Raw genomic sequence first — 16,818 nt, forward strand, 5'->3', positions numbered from 1 at the left:
CACAAGCATTTCGCTACACTCGCAATAACATCTGCTAATCACGTGTATGTGAGCAATACAATTTGATTTAGTCTCTCTTGTGCAAGCCTCCCTTATCACCACCAGAGTGCAGCAACGAGCCATTCGGGTGAGTTCGTAAATTCATTCTGGAGTGCCAAAGTGCAGATTCAGTGCTTTTTTTTGTTTAGGTTGTCCGTTCGTATATTTCGGGGCGTTCAGAGCGCACACTGAACGCTCTGGCCGAGGAGTAAGGATGATCCATGCGTCATTGACCTCACGATGGCAGTCAAGCACCCAAGCTAACTGGCTAAATGGGGCTAGTTTGCTATCTACTGCCAGAAACAAATGAGAGAACACCTCACTCTGGACATTTTACTCGGCCTAGCAGAGCTGTTTTCTTGTTATCTAGAGGGTTAGTGACTGTAACTGTGTTATGGCAACAATTTAATTGCGTTTTTAGTCGATGTTTACTTGCACCTGTCATCACCAATTTTAGGGCGTTCGTAAATTCCTCAATTACTATCGCTAGCAAACCAGAGTGCTCTGAAATTGGAGCCGATTACCAATGTGAATACGAACGCACCCCACATTTGAAGTTCACGAGAAAATTACATCAGATGTCTCGTTCTGCGCAAATTTCTGCCACGTTCAAAACAACTGGGAACTCGGAAATCTCTGACTTCCGAGCGTTCAAGACATCTGAGAACCCGGAAAAAGACGAGCCTCGACTGGGAAAAATCGTTTGAGCTGTCATCCAACTGGGAACTCCAAGTCTGGAAACTCGGACATTTTTCTAGAGCTCCGACTTTCCGACCCGAAATGAAGATCACCGACGTCATGAGTTGAACTCGGTTATTTCTGAGTTCCCGGTTGTCTTGAAAGCACCATTTACACCCAGCAGAGAGAGAGAGGCCTCTTCGGGGATAGCGAATCGGAGTGAGGATAGCAAACATAATCGCTAAAGATGGCGGCGGAGAGAGACACAGAAAATAATACTGCATGTATTATCATCGCTAAGCAATGTTTTTTTTAGATAGGTGGACACGCAAAATACCGAGAGCTTTTAAGTTGAAGTCCCGTGTTGCGCACATTACTTGTTTTTCCCCCACTGGAGCGCCCAAGTTCCATGTCAAGTTAGCAGTGTTGGCTAGCTAGCCTGATTGGATTGCACATAGATTTGATGAGCGATTAAATGTGCCACAAACTGTCCATGAAGCTATTGGACAACATCGTCTCTTACTGTGGGATACAGCTTGCCAGCCTTTCAACTGGACCCGCGACACGGCGAGTGTTGAGTCGAAGTGACTGACCGTCATGTATTTTCTAACTGGCTGGCCTCGGAGGCTACTTTGTCCACTGAAAAGTGAAGAAGAACCGTTTCATGTTCAACCCAGCTCCCAGAGGTTTTACTTCGCTGTATTGTCCGAGACTCAACTAAGCGTCTGGTTTAGTCGGGTAAGCACCGAGGGAATTACTGACGAGCTGGCTAGCCGCTAACGTTACTTAGCGGTTAGCCGGTGATCAAGTTGGATAGTTCAGTTTTTGGTCTGTACACTTTGGTTGCCGCGTCACTTTTTAGTTAATGGCACGGCATTTAACTAACGTTAGCTGTCATGCGCACATGAATTTGGAAAAATAACAAACAGGTGGTTGTTTTGTACTGTTTTGTATTTTAACAGCACAAGTGTTAGTTACACACATCAATGTATACGTTAAATGCATGTGCCAAACTACATTAGCTAGCCAGATAAAGACATGGCGAAAGCACAGCATTTGGGACTAACAATTTACTATTGTAGCTAACTTTAGCTATATGAGGAATATGTAAGAATACTGTAATCTTCGATCATATACCGTAAAGTATTTAGGTAGGCTTGTAAGAGGTGCAAATCAGAGCCATAATGTAGAGCTTTGGCACAAATTCCTTCACTATCACTGGGTGGCACATGACGTTTAAGTTGAAGGAGAGCGTTGTTATTTATTTTGACAACGTGCAAGTTGCGTTCCCATGGACTTCAACCTCCATGTTCGTCATTCTTCTGCACATATCCTCTCCCATATATTTCTAACAAAGAGAACCTCTCACACGCGTGTTGAATCGTCTGCTTTGAGTGCTAGGAGTCACTTGGTGTTAGGACAGTTCACACCGTACTGCCACTTCATAGGTCCATATTTTCCTTGCCCCAGGGCTTCTGTTGATATACGATCTCTGGGGCTTTGTGACCCCAGGGGCAGACTTTCATCAATACAAAAGATAGCAAAGAAAATCTCCATATATTCACTACATGGGTGAACTTTGATTTAAACTAGGCTATATATTGTTTTTTTTCTTCTGTGATGGATTGGTTGTTTTATTTGTTTAACATCAATGCAGCTTTAACTTTTAATCTGGTGTCCATATAACATTTGTAATTACAGTTGTCAGCTGTGGAATTATCTCTGCATAGTACTAATCAATGACTGCATAAGAGTATAAACATGAGTGCTGCTGCAAATATAATAGCTGTATGTAGAGTAGAATTAGATAGTGTAAATCAAGGCCAGTATTTATTTCCCTGTCTCACAGGAGGTAAGTATCCTGTTGTGCTTCCAGGATTTAAAAATTGTTATTTAATTTGGCAAGTCCGTTAAGAACAAATTCTTATTTACAATGACGGCCTAGCCTGGACGATGCTGGACCAATTGTGCACCGCTCTGTGGGACTCCAATCACCGGTTGTGATACCGCCTGGAATCGAACCAGGGTCTGTAGTGATGCCTCTAGCACTGAAATGCAATGCCTTAGACCGCTGCGTACTACAACCTAGCTAGCTAGCTACTCCACTGACTCTCGACAGCTAACAGGCAGCTGCTTCGTTAAAAAATGAATCAATTTTTGTGATTTAATTATGTTGCTAGTTACTCTTATCTAGTTTGGCCATCTGGTTAGTATCAACAAGGACTTACTACAAATTCTATCTAGTGAGCAACAACATTAAAGCAGCCAGTTTGTTTACATTAGCTACAGCAGGCACAAGTCATGCTACTTCTGCCTTGTGGCCTTGAGTATTTATTTTATTTGAAATGTTTTACATTTGATATTAACCCCTCCACCCCTCCTCTTTGGAGGACAGATATCATTTAGCTTTTTCTGCTACATTTTACATACATAGTACTTTTATATAAAGCAGTCACATAACAATCAAATCAAATCAAATTTAATTTGTCACATACACATGGTTAGCAGATGTTAATGCGAGTGTAGCGAAATGCTTGTGCTTCTAGTTCCGACAATGCAGTAATAACCAACAAGTAATCTAGCTAACAATTCCAAAACTACTACCTTATAGACACAAGTGTAAGGGGATAAAGAATATGTACATAAGATATATGAATGAGTGATGGTACAGAGCGGCATAGGCAAGATACAGTAGATGGTATTGAGTGCAGTATATACATATGAGATGAGTATGTAAACAAAGTGGCATAGTTAAAGTGGCTAGTGATACATGTATTACATAAGGATGCAGTAGATGATAGAGTACAGTATATACGTATACATATGAGATGAATAATGTAGGGTATGTAAACATTATATTAGGTAGCATTGTTTAAAGTGGCTAGTGATATATTTTACATTACCAAACATCAGCTCTTTAATCCCACCCCTCAGCCACTCCCAGCCCATCCCACCTATCACCATAGACCTCAGCTCTTTAATTCCACCCCTCAGCCACTCCCAGCCCATCCCACCTATCACCATAGACCTCAGCTCTTTAATTCCACCCCTCAGCCACTCCCAGCCCATCCCACCTATCACCATAGACCTCAGCTCTTTAATCCCACCCCTCAGCCACTCCCAGCCCATCCCACCTATCACCATAGACCAACCCTCAGCCACTCTCAGCCCATCCCACCTATCATTGTAGACCACGCTCGTTTGGTTTCCATTGTGCCATATATTTTTCAATTGTGCTGTGATGTTTTACAACATTTTAAAATCTTTCTAATTGTATGTTATCCACAGATTGTGAGCTAAAGATGAAAACCTTTCCTACGAGTATTATTATATTATTTATTGACTGACTATGGCTTTCCAAATCGCCCGACATTGCTATTTGTAAGGTTCATTTAAGTGCATGTTGTCTCCTCCACCACTCTCCTTCATCTGCAGTGACAAAGCAGTGCATGGTTCATACTAGGTGCTTTCATGCCGAGGTGGTTAAATGAAACACCCCAGGAGTAACCAGTTTCCTTCCTTCCTTCCTCCATGGGAAGCTGCCACATCTCGCCTGTTCCTTCCCTCTCCAATCTCCATGTTTATCAGCTGTCTCCTACTCCTATCACCCCCCCCCCCCAATCCAATATGCTCGTTAGTGAATAGATCATTCTAGACTATTTACCATATTCTAGTCGCACTCTCTTTGAAATAATCCTAGTATGGTGAGAAAATAAGGTTTAGGTAGTTCATTTAGACTTGATATTCAACATATTGATACAACCTAACTGATAAAACTGCACAGTTCTCATTTGTAAAGTTCAAATAGAGTATAGTCTTGCACATCATGATGTGTGGTCAATGTCAAATATCACGATTTTCGATTTAATCATATTAAGTACAATTTCATTTGTGACATGAGCCGAATACAACAGGTGTAGACCTTAGTGACATGCTTACTTACAAGCCCTTAACCAACAATGCAGTTAAGAAAATATTTACTAAATAATTGAAAGTAAAAAATAAAATAAGTAAAACAATAAAATTAATGAGGGGGTACCAGTACCGAGTCAATATACAGGTTCGTCGAGGTCATTTGTACATGTAGTTTGGGGTAAAGTGACTGCATAGACAAACGGCGAGTAGCAGCAGTGTAAAAACAAGGGGGTGTCAATGCATATAGACCGGGTGGCCATTTGATTCATTGTTCAGTAGTCCTATGGCTTGGGGGTAGAAGCTGTTAAGGATCCTTTTGGACCTAAACTCTGGTGCTGCTTGCTGTGCGGTAGCAGAGAGAACACTTTATGACTTGGGTGACTGGAGTCTTTGACAATTTTTTTGGGGCCTTCCTCTGACACCACCTAGTATAGAGGTCCTGGATGGCAGGAAGCTTGGCCCCTGTGATATACTGGGCCGTAAGCACTACCCTCTGTAGCAGGCGGTGATGCAACCGGTCAGGATGCTCTCGATGGTGCAGCTGTATTTGGACAATGTTAGTTTGTTGGTGATGTGGACACCAAGAAACTTGACTCTCTACCCACTCTACCCACCCGTCGATGTGAATGGGGGCGTGTTCGGCCCTCCTTTTCCTGTAGTCCACGATCATCTCCTTTGTCTTGATTACGTTGAGGGAGAGCTTGTTTTCCTGGCAGTGACCTTCTCCCTATATGCTGTTTCAATGTTGTCGGTGATCAGGCCTACCACCGTTGTGTCATCGGCAAACTTAGTGATGGTGTTGGAGTCGTGCTTGGCCACACAGTCGTGGGTGAACAAGGAGTACAGGAGGGTACTAAGCACGCACCCCTGAGGGTTGAGGATCAGCGTGGCAGATGTGTTGTTGCCAAACCTTACCACCTGGGGGCGGCCCAGGATCCAGTTGCAGAGGGAGGTGTTTAGTCTCCGGGTCCTTAGCTTAGTGATGAGCTTTGTGGGCGCTATGGTGTTGAACGCTGAGCTGTAGTCAATGATCAATTATTTCTCACATACAGTACCAGTCAAAAGTTTGGGGACACCTACTCATTCAAGGGTTTTTCTTTATTTTTACTATTTTCTACATTGTAGAATAATAGTGAAGACATCAAAAGGGGCGGCAGGTAGCTTAGTGGTTAGTGTTGGACTGGTAGAGCGTTGGACTGGTAGAGCGTTGGACTGGTAGAGCGTTGGACTGGTAGAGCGTTGGACTGCTAACCGAAAGGGTGAAAGATTGAATCGCCGAGCTGACAAGTTAAAAATCTGTCGTTCTGCCCCTGAACAAGGCAGTTCTTAACTGACTTGCCTAGTTAAATAAAGGTAACCCCCCCCCACTAATCATGTAGTAACAAAGTGTTAAATCAAAATATATTTTAGATTCTTCAAAGTAGCCACCATTTGCCTCTGACAGCTTTGCACACGCTTGGCATTATCTCAACCAGCTTCACCTGGAATGCTTTTCCAACAGTCTTGAAGGAGTTCTCACAAATGCTGAGCACTTGTTGGCTGCTTTTCCTTCACTCTGCAGTCCAACTCATCCCAAATCATCTCAATTGAGTTTAGGTCTGGTGATTGGGGAGAGCAGGTCATCCAATGACCCAACACACCTCCAGGCTGTGTAAGGGCTATTTGACCAAGAAGGAGAGTGATGAGTGTTCATCCTCCTTGGTCAAGTAGCCCTTACACAGCCTGGAGGTGTGTTGGGTCATTGTCCTGTTGAAAAACAAATGATAGTCCCACTAAGCGCAAACCAACTGGTCGAAGCAGGGTTTCCCTTTGTAGTCAGTAATAGTATGCAAGCCCTGCCACATCCGACGAGCGTCAGAGCCGGTGTAGTAGGATTCAATCTTAGCCCTGTATAGCCCTGCTCTGCCTGTTTGATGGTTCGTCTGAAGGCATAACAGGATTTCTTATAAGCGTCCGGATAGCATTATTAACATTATGTACAAAATAAGTTACAAACAACATGAAAATACACAAAATGGCACAATTGGTTAGGAGCCCATAAAATGGCAGTCATCCCCTCTGGCGCCGTTTTTTCCCCTGGACACCTCGGCCCGACCCTATTCTGAATGCTTCCCTTGATACCTCGGCCCGACCCTATTCTGAATGCTTCCCTGGACACCTCGGCCCGACCCTATTCTGAATGCTTCCCTGGACACCTCGGCCCGACCCTATTCTGAATGCTTCCCTGGACACCTCGGCCCGACCCTATTCTGAATGCTGAATTACCCTCTGGGACCTCTTCAATTACACTGACTCAGTAGAATAGGTTTTTATGAAGCTTGGTATTATATGTGGGGTAGCGTCTGAGTGGCCTTGGTGTTTGGTGTCCAACCTCATCACAGTTTTGATTTTGAGAACAGCTCTCAGTATCACTTTACCTGAAGTGAAAAGACATCTTAAGATAAGGTTCTTCAGGGCCGTGGCTGAGTGAGGGTTACGTTTTTGTGCAGTCCAGGGAGGCTTGATGGCATTGATTGAGTGCTTCTCTCTCATGCAAGAAGGCATATCCACCTCCATCGTATTATGCTCAAGTCATGACATCACTGTGATCTCCATGACAATGCTGTTCATCAGGAGGAATCCTTACTGTAAGGTCCTCTGAGACCCTTATTATATACTGTATGAAAAGTGGCTGTTTGAAGTTGGTCCCTTTGGGTTATTCTTGATAATTAGCACTAGGGTAGCTAGGTTTGTGTTTGACTGAGTGCTGTATCGTACTTACTGCCCATATGAGCGCTTTGGTAGAGAATGTGTAATCAACAAATAGCAAGAGAGTAGATATGGATATTTTCAAAACCGTTGATCCCCGTTGAAATATCAAGGTATCTTAACTAGAGGTCGATCGATTATGATTTTTCAACTATATGATCTTTCAATTATATGTAACGCAGGACACGCTAGATAAACTAGTAATATCATCAACCATGTGTAGTTATTAACTAGTGATTATGATTGATTGTTTTTTATAAGATAAGTTTAATGTTAGCTGGCTTCTTACTGCATTTGCGTAACAGGCAGGCTCCTCGTGAGGCAGGTGGTTAGAGCGTTGGACTAGTTAACCGTAAGGTTGCAAGATTGAATCCCTGAGCTGACAAGGTAAAAATCTGTCGTTCTCCCCCTGAACAAGGCAGTTAACCCACTCTTCCTAGGCTGTCATTGAAAATAAGAATGTGTTCTTAACTGGCTTCCAGTTGAAGCTCGCATCCGCTACAAGACCATGGTGCTTGCCTACGGAGCTGTGAGGGGAACGGCACCTCAGTAGCTCCAGGCTCTGATCAGGCCCTACACCCAAACAAGGGCACTGCGTTCATCCACCTCTGGCCTGCTCGCCTCCCTACCACTGAGGAAGTACAGTTCCCGCTCAGCCCAGTCAAAACTGTTCGCTGCTCTGGCCCCCCAATGGTGGAACAAACTCCCTCACGACGCCAGGACAGCGGAGTCAATCACCACCTTCCGGAGACACCTGAAACCCCACCTCTTTAAGGAATACCTAGGATAGGATAAAGTAATCCTTCTCACCCCCCCTAAAAGACCTAGATGCACTATTGTAAAGTGGCTGTTCCACTGGATGTCATAAGGTGAAAGCACCAATTTGTAAGTCGCTCTGGATAAGAGCGTCTGCTAAATGACTTAAATGTAAATGTAATGTAAATGTAACTGACTTGCCTAGTTAAATAAAGGTATAAAAAAAATGGCGCCCAAAAATACTGATTTCCGATTATGAAATTGGCTCTGATTAATCGGTCGACCTCTAATCTTAACTAGTTGCTCTCTTTATCTCCCCATTATTCATGAGCTGATCTGCTATCTGTATAATCAACTCAATTTTTTGCCCAATATAGGATATATTCTGGCATTCGTTGGAGGTTATCTTGCAAGTTTAGCAACTTTGGTAATTTTACTTTTGTTTGATTGCCATTACATAGTTTGTATGATTAGACGATGCTATACTTAAGGCTTCCCCTATTGCTGAAATGCACTGGATTAATTGTAGAACATGGAAACGCTCTGAATTTATGAACGGCCTGTTTCGCAATGCACAGCGATGTCATCAAAGATGGTTACTAAATATCAGTTTAACTTGGAAATCTTTACATGGTGACGCACCGTCTGTCTTATTTGAGGAGAACCCTGGGATAGTGATCATATCTTGGTTTTAAACTCTTGATAGATAAACATTATTTTTGGTATTGAATCTTGGTAGATTTTCTGTGAAACATGCATCCTTAGAATACAGTGCCCCTGTTTCTATTTCGTACAATGACCCATTTTCTTTGTTGTTTTGGCTTTGTACTCCTCTAGCACTTTGGATTTGAAATGATACAATGATTGAGGGTAAAGTGCAGACTATCAGCTTTAATTTGAGTCTTTCATCCATATCAGGTGACACATTTAGAAATTACAGCCCTTGTACCCCCCACGCCGCCCTCCCCCACGCCGCCCCCATTTTAGGGTACTAAAGATATTGGAATTAATTAACTTGTGTATTAAAGTAGTCAAAAGTTTAGTATTTGGTCACATATTCCTAGAATGCAATGACTACATCAATCTTGTCACTCGATAACATGTTGGCTGCATTTGCTGTTTGTTTTGGTTGTTTCAGATTATTTTGTGCCCAGTAGAAATTAATGGTAAATAATCTATTGTGTGAAATAAGTATAGAAAGCTTCTGCACTTTAACCTTCTAGTCAGTGAATCATTTAAAATCCAAAGTGCTGGATTACAGAGCCACCCCCCCCCCCCAAAAAGAAAAATGACCACTATCTGAATAAGTTTGGAGCTCAGTGTATGGAGTATGTATTAACCATTGTTGTAGTAAAAGTGTGTGACTGGCTGTCTGACCTTGTCGACATTCCCGTTAGCAATCCCGTCCGCGAGTCTCCGCCTGGCCCAGTGCTGCTGGTGCTCCAGGACCGGGGGCTCCGCTACACACACAGCTAGGACAAGTAGAGAGAGACCTGTCCTCAAGCTCCTCCACTAAAGTCTTATAGCGGTTTTCCTTGGCACAGTTAGGAGAGAGGGTGGATGTGGCCTCATATTACAATAACACACACACACATTCATGAAGGCCTAGTTTCCACTGTCTCTGCTATTATATAATAGGCTTGGGAGATATACCGAGGGTATGACGTTCAATACCGTTTGAAAATCATACCGGGGGCTGTGGGGATGCGTGCTACGCCACTACTTATAACTACACTTAGCTTTCACCTGGTAAGTTTTGTACACTATGACCCCTTATTGATGTCACTTGTTCAATCCACTTCAATCAGTGTAGATTAAGGGGAGGAGACCGGTTAAAGAAGGAATTTTAAGCCTTGAGACAATTGAGACAGATTGCGTGAGGGTGAATGGGCAAGACAAAAGATTGAAGTGCCTTTGAACGGGGTATGGTAGTAGGTGCCAGGAGCACCGGTTTGTGTCAAGAACTGCAACGCTGCTGGGTTTTTCCACACTCAACAGTTTCAGGGCAGGACAAAATATTTAACCTTTCTAGCGCAGGGGTTCTGCTAGCGGAACACCTCGACAACATTCCTGCTGTAAAGGCAGCTCGTGACATTCAAAAATATTTTTTAGAAATATGTAACTTTCACACATTAACAAGTCCAGTACAGCAAATGAAAGAAACATCTTGTTAATCTACCCATCGTGTCCAATTTAAAAAATGCTTTACAGCGAAAGCACAACATATGATTATGTTAGATCACTGCCAAGTCGAAAAAACACAGCCATTTGTCCAGCCAAAGATAGGAGTCACAAAAAGCAGAAATATAGATAAAATTAATCACTAACCTTTGATGATCTTCATCAGATGACACTCAGGACATCATGTTACACAATACATGTATGTTTTGTTTGATATTGTGCATATTTATATCCAAAAATCTGTTTACATTGACGCCTTACGTGCAGTATTGTTTTGATTCCAAAACATCCAGTGATTTTGCAGAAATACTCATAATAAACATTGATAAAAGACACCAGTGTTATTCACAGAATTAAAGATACATTTCTCCTTAATGCAACCGCTGTGTCAGATAAAAAAAAAAACATAATCTGAGAACGGCGCTCAGAACCCAAAACAGCCAGAGGAATAGCCGCCATTTTGGAATCAACAGTTAGAAACAACACCATAAATATTCACTTACTTTTGATCTTCATCAGAAGGCACTCCCAGGAATCCCAGTTCGACAATAAATGACTGATTTGTTCCATAAAGTCCATCATCTATGTCCAAATAGCCACTTGTTGTTAGCGTGTTCAGCCCAGTAATCTATCTTCATGAGGCGCAGGCACTTCGTCCAGACAAAAACTCGAAAAGTTCCATTACAGTCCTTTAGAAACATGTCAAAGGATGTATGGAATCAATCTTTAGGATGTTTTTAACGCAAAACATCAATAATGTTCCAATCGTAGAATTCCTTTGTCTGAAGAAAAGCACTGGAACGAGAGGTAACTCTGTCAGGAGCGCGCATCATGAGACCAAGGCACTATGCCAGACCACTGACTCACAGGGGTCTCATGAGCCCCTCCTTTATAGAAGAATACTCATTCAAGTTTCTAAAGACTGTTGACGTCTAGTGGACGCCGTAGGAAGTGCAACTTTATCCATATCTCAATGTGTATTTGGTAGGCCAAGCTTTTGAAAAACTACAAACCTCAGATGTCCCACTTCCTGGTTGGATTTTTCTCAGGTTTTCGTCTGCCATATGAGTTCTGTTATACTCACAGACATCATTCAAACAGTTTTAGAAACTTCAGTGTTTTCTATCCAATACTAATAATAATATGCATATATTAGCATCTGGGACAGAGTAGGAGGCAGTTCACTCTGGGCACACTATTCATCCAAAAGTGAAAATGCTGCCCCCTATCCCAAAAAGGTTAAGTGCATTTGAACGGGGTATGGTGGTAGGTGCCAGGTGCACCGGTTAGGGTCAAGAAATGCAACGCTGCTGGTTTTTTCACACAACAGTTTCCTGCGTGTATCAAGAATGGTCCACCAATCAAAGGACATCCAGCCATCTTATCTCAACTGTGGGAAGCATTGGAGTCAACATGGTCCAGCATCCCGGTGCAACGCTTTCGACACCTTGTAGAGTCCATTCCCCAATGAATTGAGGCTTTCCTGAGGGCAAGAGGGGGTTTAACTCAATATTAGGAAAGTGTTCCTAATGCTTTGTACACTCAGTGTATACATTAACCTCAATGGGATCGTTCGGGACGCTAGCCTTCCACCTCGCCAACAGCCAGTGAAATTGTAGGGCGCCAAATTCAAACAGAAATCTCATAATTAAAATTCCTCTAACATACAAGTATTATACACAATTTAAAGATAAACTTGTTGTTAATCCAGCCACAGTGTCCGATTTCAAAAAGGCTTTACGGCGAAAGCACACCATGTGACTGTTAGGTCAGCACCTAGTCACAGAAAACCATACAGCCATTTTCCAACCAAGGAGAGGTGTCAGAAATGGTGTTAAAATGAATCACTTACCTTTGATGATCTTCATCTGATGGCACTCCCAGGTCTCCATGTTTGACAACAAATGTTTGTTTTGTTCGATAAAGTTCATCTTTATGTCCAAATACCTCCTTTTTGTTCACGCGTTTAGTCCAGTGATCCAAATGCACAAAGCGCGAGCACAAAGTCCAGACGAAAAGTCGGAAAAGTTCCATTTAACGTTCGTAGAAACATGTCAAACGATGTTTCTAATCAATCATTAGGGTGTTTTTATCATAAATATTCAATAATGTTTCAACTGGACCACACTGCTGTTTTCTTTAGAAAGGGAACGGAGCTCACACGATCAACAACTAAAGGCTTTCAGCTGAGCCATCTGCTTAGAGTGGTCTTATTCTCTCCCCTTCCACAATAGAAGCCTGAAACAACTTTCTAAAGACTGTTGACATCTAGTGGAAGCCTTAGGAAGTGCAATCTGACCCCGTTTATACTGGATATTGGATAGGTAATCACTTAAAAAAATAAGGAAAAAAAACTACAAGCCTCAGATGTCCCACTTCCTGGTTGGATTTTTCACAGGTTTTTGCCTGCCATATGAGTTCTGTTTTGGAAACTTTAGAGTTTTCTATCCAAATCTAACAAATTATATGCATATCATAGCTTCTGGGCCTGAGTAACAGGCAATTTACTATGGGCACACTTTTCATCCAAACTTCCCAATGCTGCCCTCTATCCCAATGAAGTTAAGTATAACTTCAACACATATTTTGTTTTCAATAGCTCCCCTTGTGCGTAATTATAGTAATACCTTACACCACGGTATGGTACAGAAACGGTATGAAAATCTGCCTACTGCCCAACCGTATGAAATAATTCACTGTCTAGTCTTTTATAAGTGTATTCTGTGCTTGGCATCGCACGGTCTCATTAGAAAAGAACAAGTTTATATTTCCTGCTGAAAGAAAGAGCCCAGGCTTGGGTCTGGCAGCATAACAATAGATTGTTGTGTACTGCCTGTGTCTTTTCCAGGTTCCCCTTTTGTGGAAGAAAATCCTCTGAATCGATCCTGAGAATCATCATTAATACACACCATTGACCAAGTCATAGAGGTTTACAATATTCATTGTGAAACTGTTTGTTTTTTCAAATGTAATTTTGCTGCATAGCCAATATCAGTTCAGTGGACAGTCATTTTTCTGTTTGTGTGAAAGCTCTCTGGATGCAGACAGATATTTAAAAATGGATTTAAGCTAAATGTCATGTAGAGAATTGAATGGAAATTATAATTAAGTTATACGTGTGTGTGTGGCTCTGTCTGAGATGAAAAGGAGTTAATGGCTTGTAATCTTATTTTATGATTATGGTGTCATTGCAGGATCTGTGTGTGTAACTGTGCTATGATTTATGTATACGGTGGCATTGCTCTGCTGTTTAACAGGATCAGTGTGTCTGTGATGTTGGCTACTGCAGGACCTCGGATGTCTACAAAACACAACAAATGAATTTGGCCTTTTTGCTCAGCGAAAAGCAGATAGGAGCAATAATCTGAGGCTATTTCTTAGTAGAAACAAATTTCCTGAAGGCCTGTGATGTGACTCTGAGGGATGTCACATCTTATGTAATGTTTTCTTCTTTGTGGATTCAATTGGGATTGATTATGTGGCTTCGCAGGAACTGGCAGGCACTGCTCTGTCCAAGGTGTGTGTGTGTGTGGGGTTTCTGCATAGCCTCTTTTCGTCTTAGTGACTGGCTGTCTCTTAGCGAACTCCCCTGATTGCCTCCGGTGAAGATTTCACCATGTGGCAGCTGCTCACAGGCCTCTAGTACAGACATGACAATGTAAAAATCTGTTGTTCTGCCCCTGATCAAGACAGTCATGTGGATCCAAGATGGCGTAGCAGTAGTTGTCCTGTCGTATCGTCTCTCTGTAAATATCGTCTCTTTTTCGTTTTAGATATTTTTTAGATATTTTTTTCTTCGCATATCCTTAAAAACATTTTGCTAAACCTAAGCTTCCAAATACTCTTCTGCAACCCGCCAATGTAGCTACTTTCCTAAAGTAGTTATATTTACTTCGGAACCGGACCCTCTCAACTGAAGCTAGCCAGCTAACTACCAGCTATGCTAGCGGTCATCAACTAACCAGAGCATAACGGACCTAATTAATTTTTTTTACCCCCGGATTCCCACCACAAACAGAACATTCTTCAGCTGGATCCTCGCAACTAGCTATCGAGCGAAACAGCAATCCTGGTTGATTACTCCTGGCTAGCGTTTCCACCCACGTAGCTTGAAGCTAGCCCGGCCAGAGCTCCTAGCATACTCCTGGGCTACAATACCTTGACTACGACCGGTCTATCGATATCACTGCATGAAGAGGAATAAACAGACTCACCCCATCGCGACGTCCTCCAAAGGCTAACTCTCTAGCCCTCGCTATCTCCTTGCTTGTTAGTCCGGCACGCTAACTGCTAGCTTGTTTAGCCCAGGTCCGCTAACTACTACCTTGTTTACCCCGGCCTGCTAATCTGTTAGCTTGTTAGCACAGGCCTGCTAACCGTCCCGCCGCGTCCCAAAAACGCAGTGGCCCATATGTACTCTCTAATCTCTTCCCGATTTAATTTTTTTTTTTGTTTATACCTTCCGGAAACTTGCCTCACCCAATGTGATACGGAATCGCTATTATCTTTATTTTTAGAACACACTCAAGAACCTCCAGAAGCTAACCAGCTAGCTAGCTACAAGCTATTTAGTCATTGTTAGTTTTCTTAACCTGGATAACACTCGCCAGCCCAGCCCCTCTGCCCCATCCACCGCTGCCCCCTGGACTCTGATCACTTGGCTACATAGCTGATGCACGCTGGACTGTCCATTAATCACGGTACTCCATTCTGCTTGTTTGTTTTATCTGTCGGCCGAGTTGCCTAGTCAATGCCATCTCACCTGCTGTTGTTATGCTAGCTGATTAGCTGTTGTCTCACCCACTGTTTTAGCTAGCTTTCCCAATTCAACACCTGTGTTCACTGTATGCATCGCTGTATGTCTCTCTCAAATGTCAATATGCCTTGTATACTATTGCTCAGGTTAGTTATCATTGTTTTAGTTCACAATGGAGCCCATAGTCCTATTCCTCACACCCCTGATACCTCCTTTGTCCCACCTCCCACATATGCGGTGACCTCACCCATTACAACCAGCATGTCCAGAGATAAAACCTCTCTCATCATCACCCAGTGCCTGGGCTTACCTCCGCAGTACCCGCACCCCACCATACCCCTGTCTGTGCATTATGCCCTGAATATATTCTACCATGCCCAGAAACCTGCTCCTCTTATTCTGTCCCCAACGCTCTAGGCGACCAGTTTTGATAGCCCTTAGCCGCACCCTCATACTACTCCTTCTCTGTTCCGCGGGTGATGTGGAGGCAAACCCGGGCCCTGCATGTCCCCAGGCACCCTCATTTGTTGACTTCTGTAATCGAAAAAGCCTTGGTTTCATGCATGTCAACATTAGAAGCCTCCTCCCTAAGTTTGTTTTACTCACTGCCTTAGCACACTCTGCTAACCCTGATGTCCTTGCCGTGTCTGAATCCTGGCTCAGGAAGGCCACCAAAAATTCAGAGATTTCCATACCCAACTATAACATCTTCCGTCAAGATAGAACTGCCAAAGGGGGAGGAGTCGCAGTCTACTGCAGAGATAGCCTGCAAAGTAATGTCATACTTTCCAGGTCCATACCCAAACAGTTCGACCTACTAATTCTGAAAATTACTCTCTCCAGAAATAAGTCTCTCACTGTTGCCGCCTGCTACCGACCCCCCTCAGCTCCCAGCTGTGCCCTGGACACCATTTGTGAATTGATTGCCCCCCATCTAGCTTCTGAGTTTGTTCTGTTAGGTGACCTAAACTGGGATATGCTTAACACCCCGGCAGTCCTACAATCTAAGCTAGATGCCCTCAATCTCACACAAATCATCAAGGAACCCACCAGGTACAACCCTAACTCTGTAAGCAAGGGCACCCTCATAGACGTCATCCTGACCAACTGGCCCTCCAAATACACCTCCGCTGTCTTCAACCAGGATCTCAGCGACCACTGCCTCATTGCCTGTATCCGCTACGGTGCCGCAGTCAAACGACCACCCCTCATCACTGTCAAACGCTCCCTAAAACACTTCTGTGAGCAGGCCTTTCTAATCGACCTGGCCCGGGTATCCTGGAAGGACATTGACCTCATCCCGTCAGTTGAGGATGCCTGGTCATTCTTTAAGAGTAACTTCCTCACCATATTAGATAAGCATGCTCCGTTCAAAAAATGCAGAACTAAGAACAGATACAGCCCTTGGTTCACTCCAGACCTGACTGCCCTCGACCAGCACAAAAACATACTGTGGCGGACTGCAATAGCATCGAACACTCTCTCTGGCTCTGTGTCTCTCTCTCTCTCTCTCTGGCTCTGTGTGTCTCTCTCTCTCTCTCTCTCTGGCTCTGTGTCTCTCTGTCTCTGTGTGTGTCTCTCTCTCTCTGGCTCTGTGTCTCTCTCTCTGTCTCTGTGTGTGTCTCTCTCTCTCTGTCTCTCTCTCTCTCTCTCTCTCTCTGGCTCTGTGTCTCTCTCTCTGGCTCTGTGTCTCTCTGGCTCTGTGTCTCTCTCTCTCTGGCTCTGTGTCTCTCTCTCTCTCTCTC

At 43.3% G+C, this 16,818-nt stretch overlaps 1 protein-coding gene across 1 annotated transcript in view; it reads left to right on the top strand.

Annotated features, from left to right (window-relative positions):
* The first annotated feature begins 397 nt into the window (after positions 1-397).
* The window catches only part of LOC115104831 (guanine nucleotide exchange factor subunit RIC1-like), a 99,640-nt gene continuing 83,219 nt past the window's right edge, over positions 398-16,818 (top strand). The window contains exon 1 of the mRNA XM_065007574.1: positions 398-1,455. Within this exon, the coding sequence (XP_064863646.1) occupies positions 1,315-1,455 (141 nt within the window). The 5' untranslated portion in view covers positions 398-1,314. The remainder of the gene's footprint in view (positions 1,456-16,818) is intronic.

This window comes from Oncorhynchus nerka, linkage group LG22, assembly GCF_034236695.1.
Source record: "Oncorhynchus nerka isolate Pitt River linkage group LG22, Oner_Uvic_2.0, whole genome shotgun sequence".
NCBI classification, from domain to species: domain Eukaryota; kingdom Metazoa; phylum Chordata; class Actinopteri; order Salmoniformes; family Salmonidae; genus Oncorhynchus; species Oncorhynchus nerka.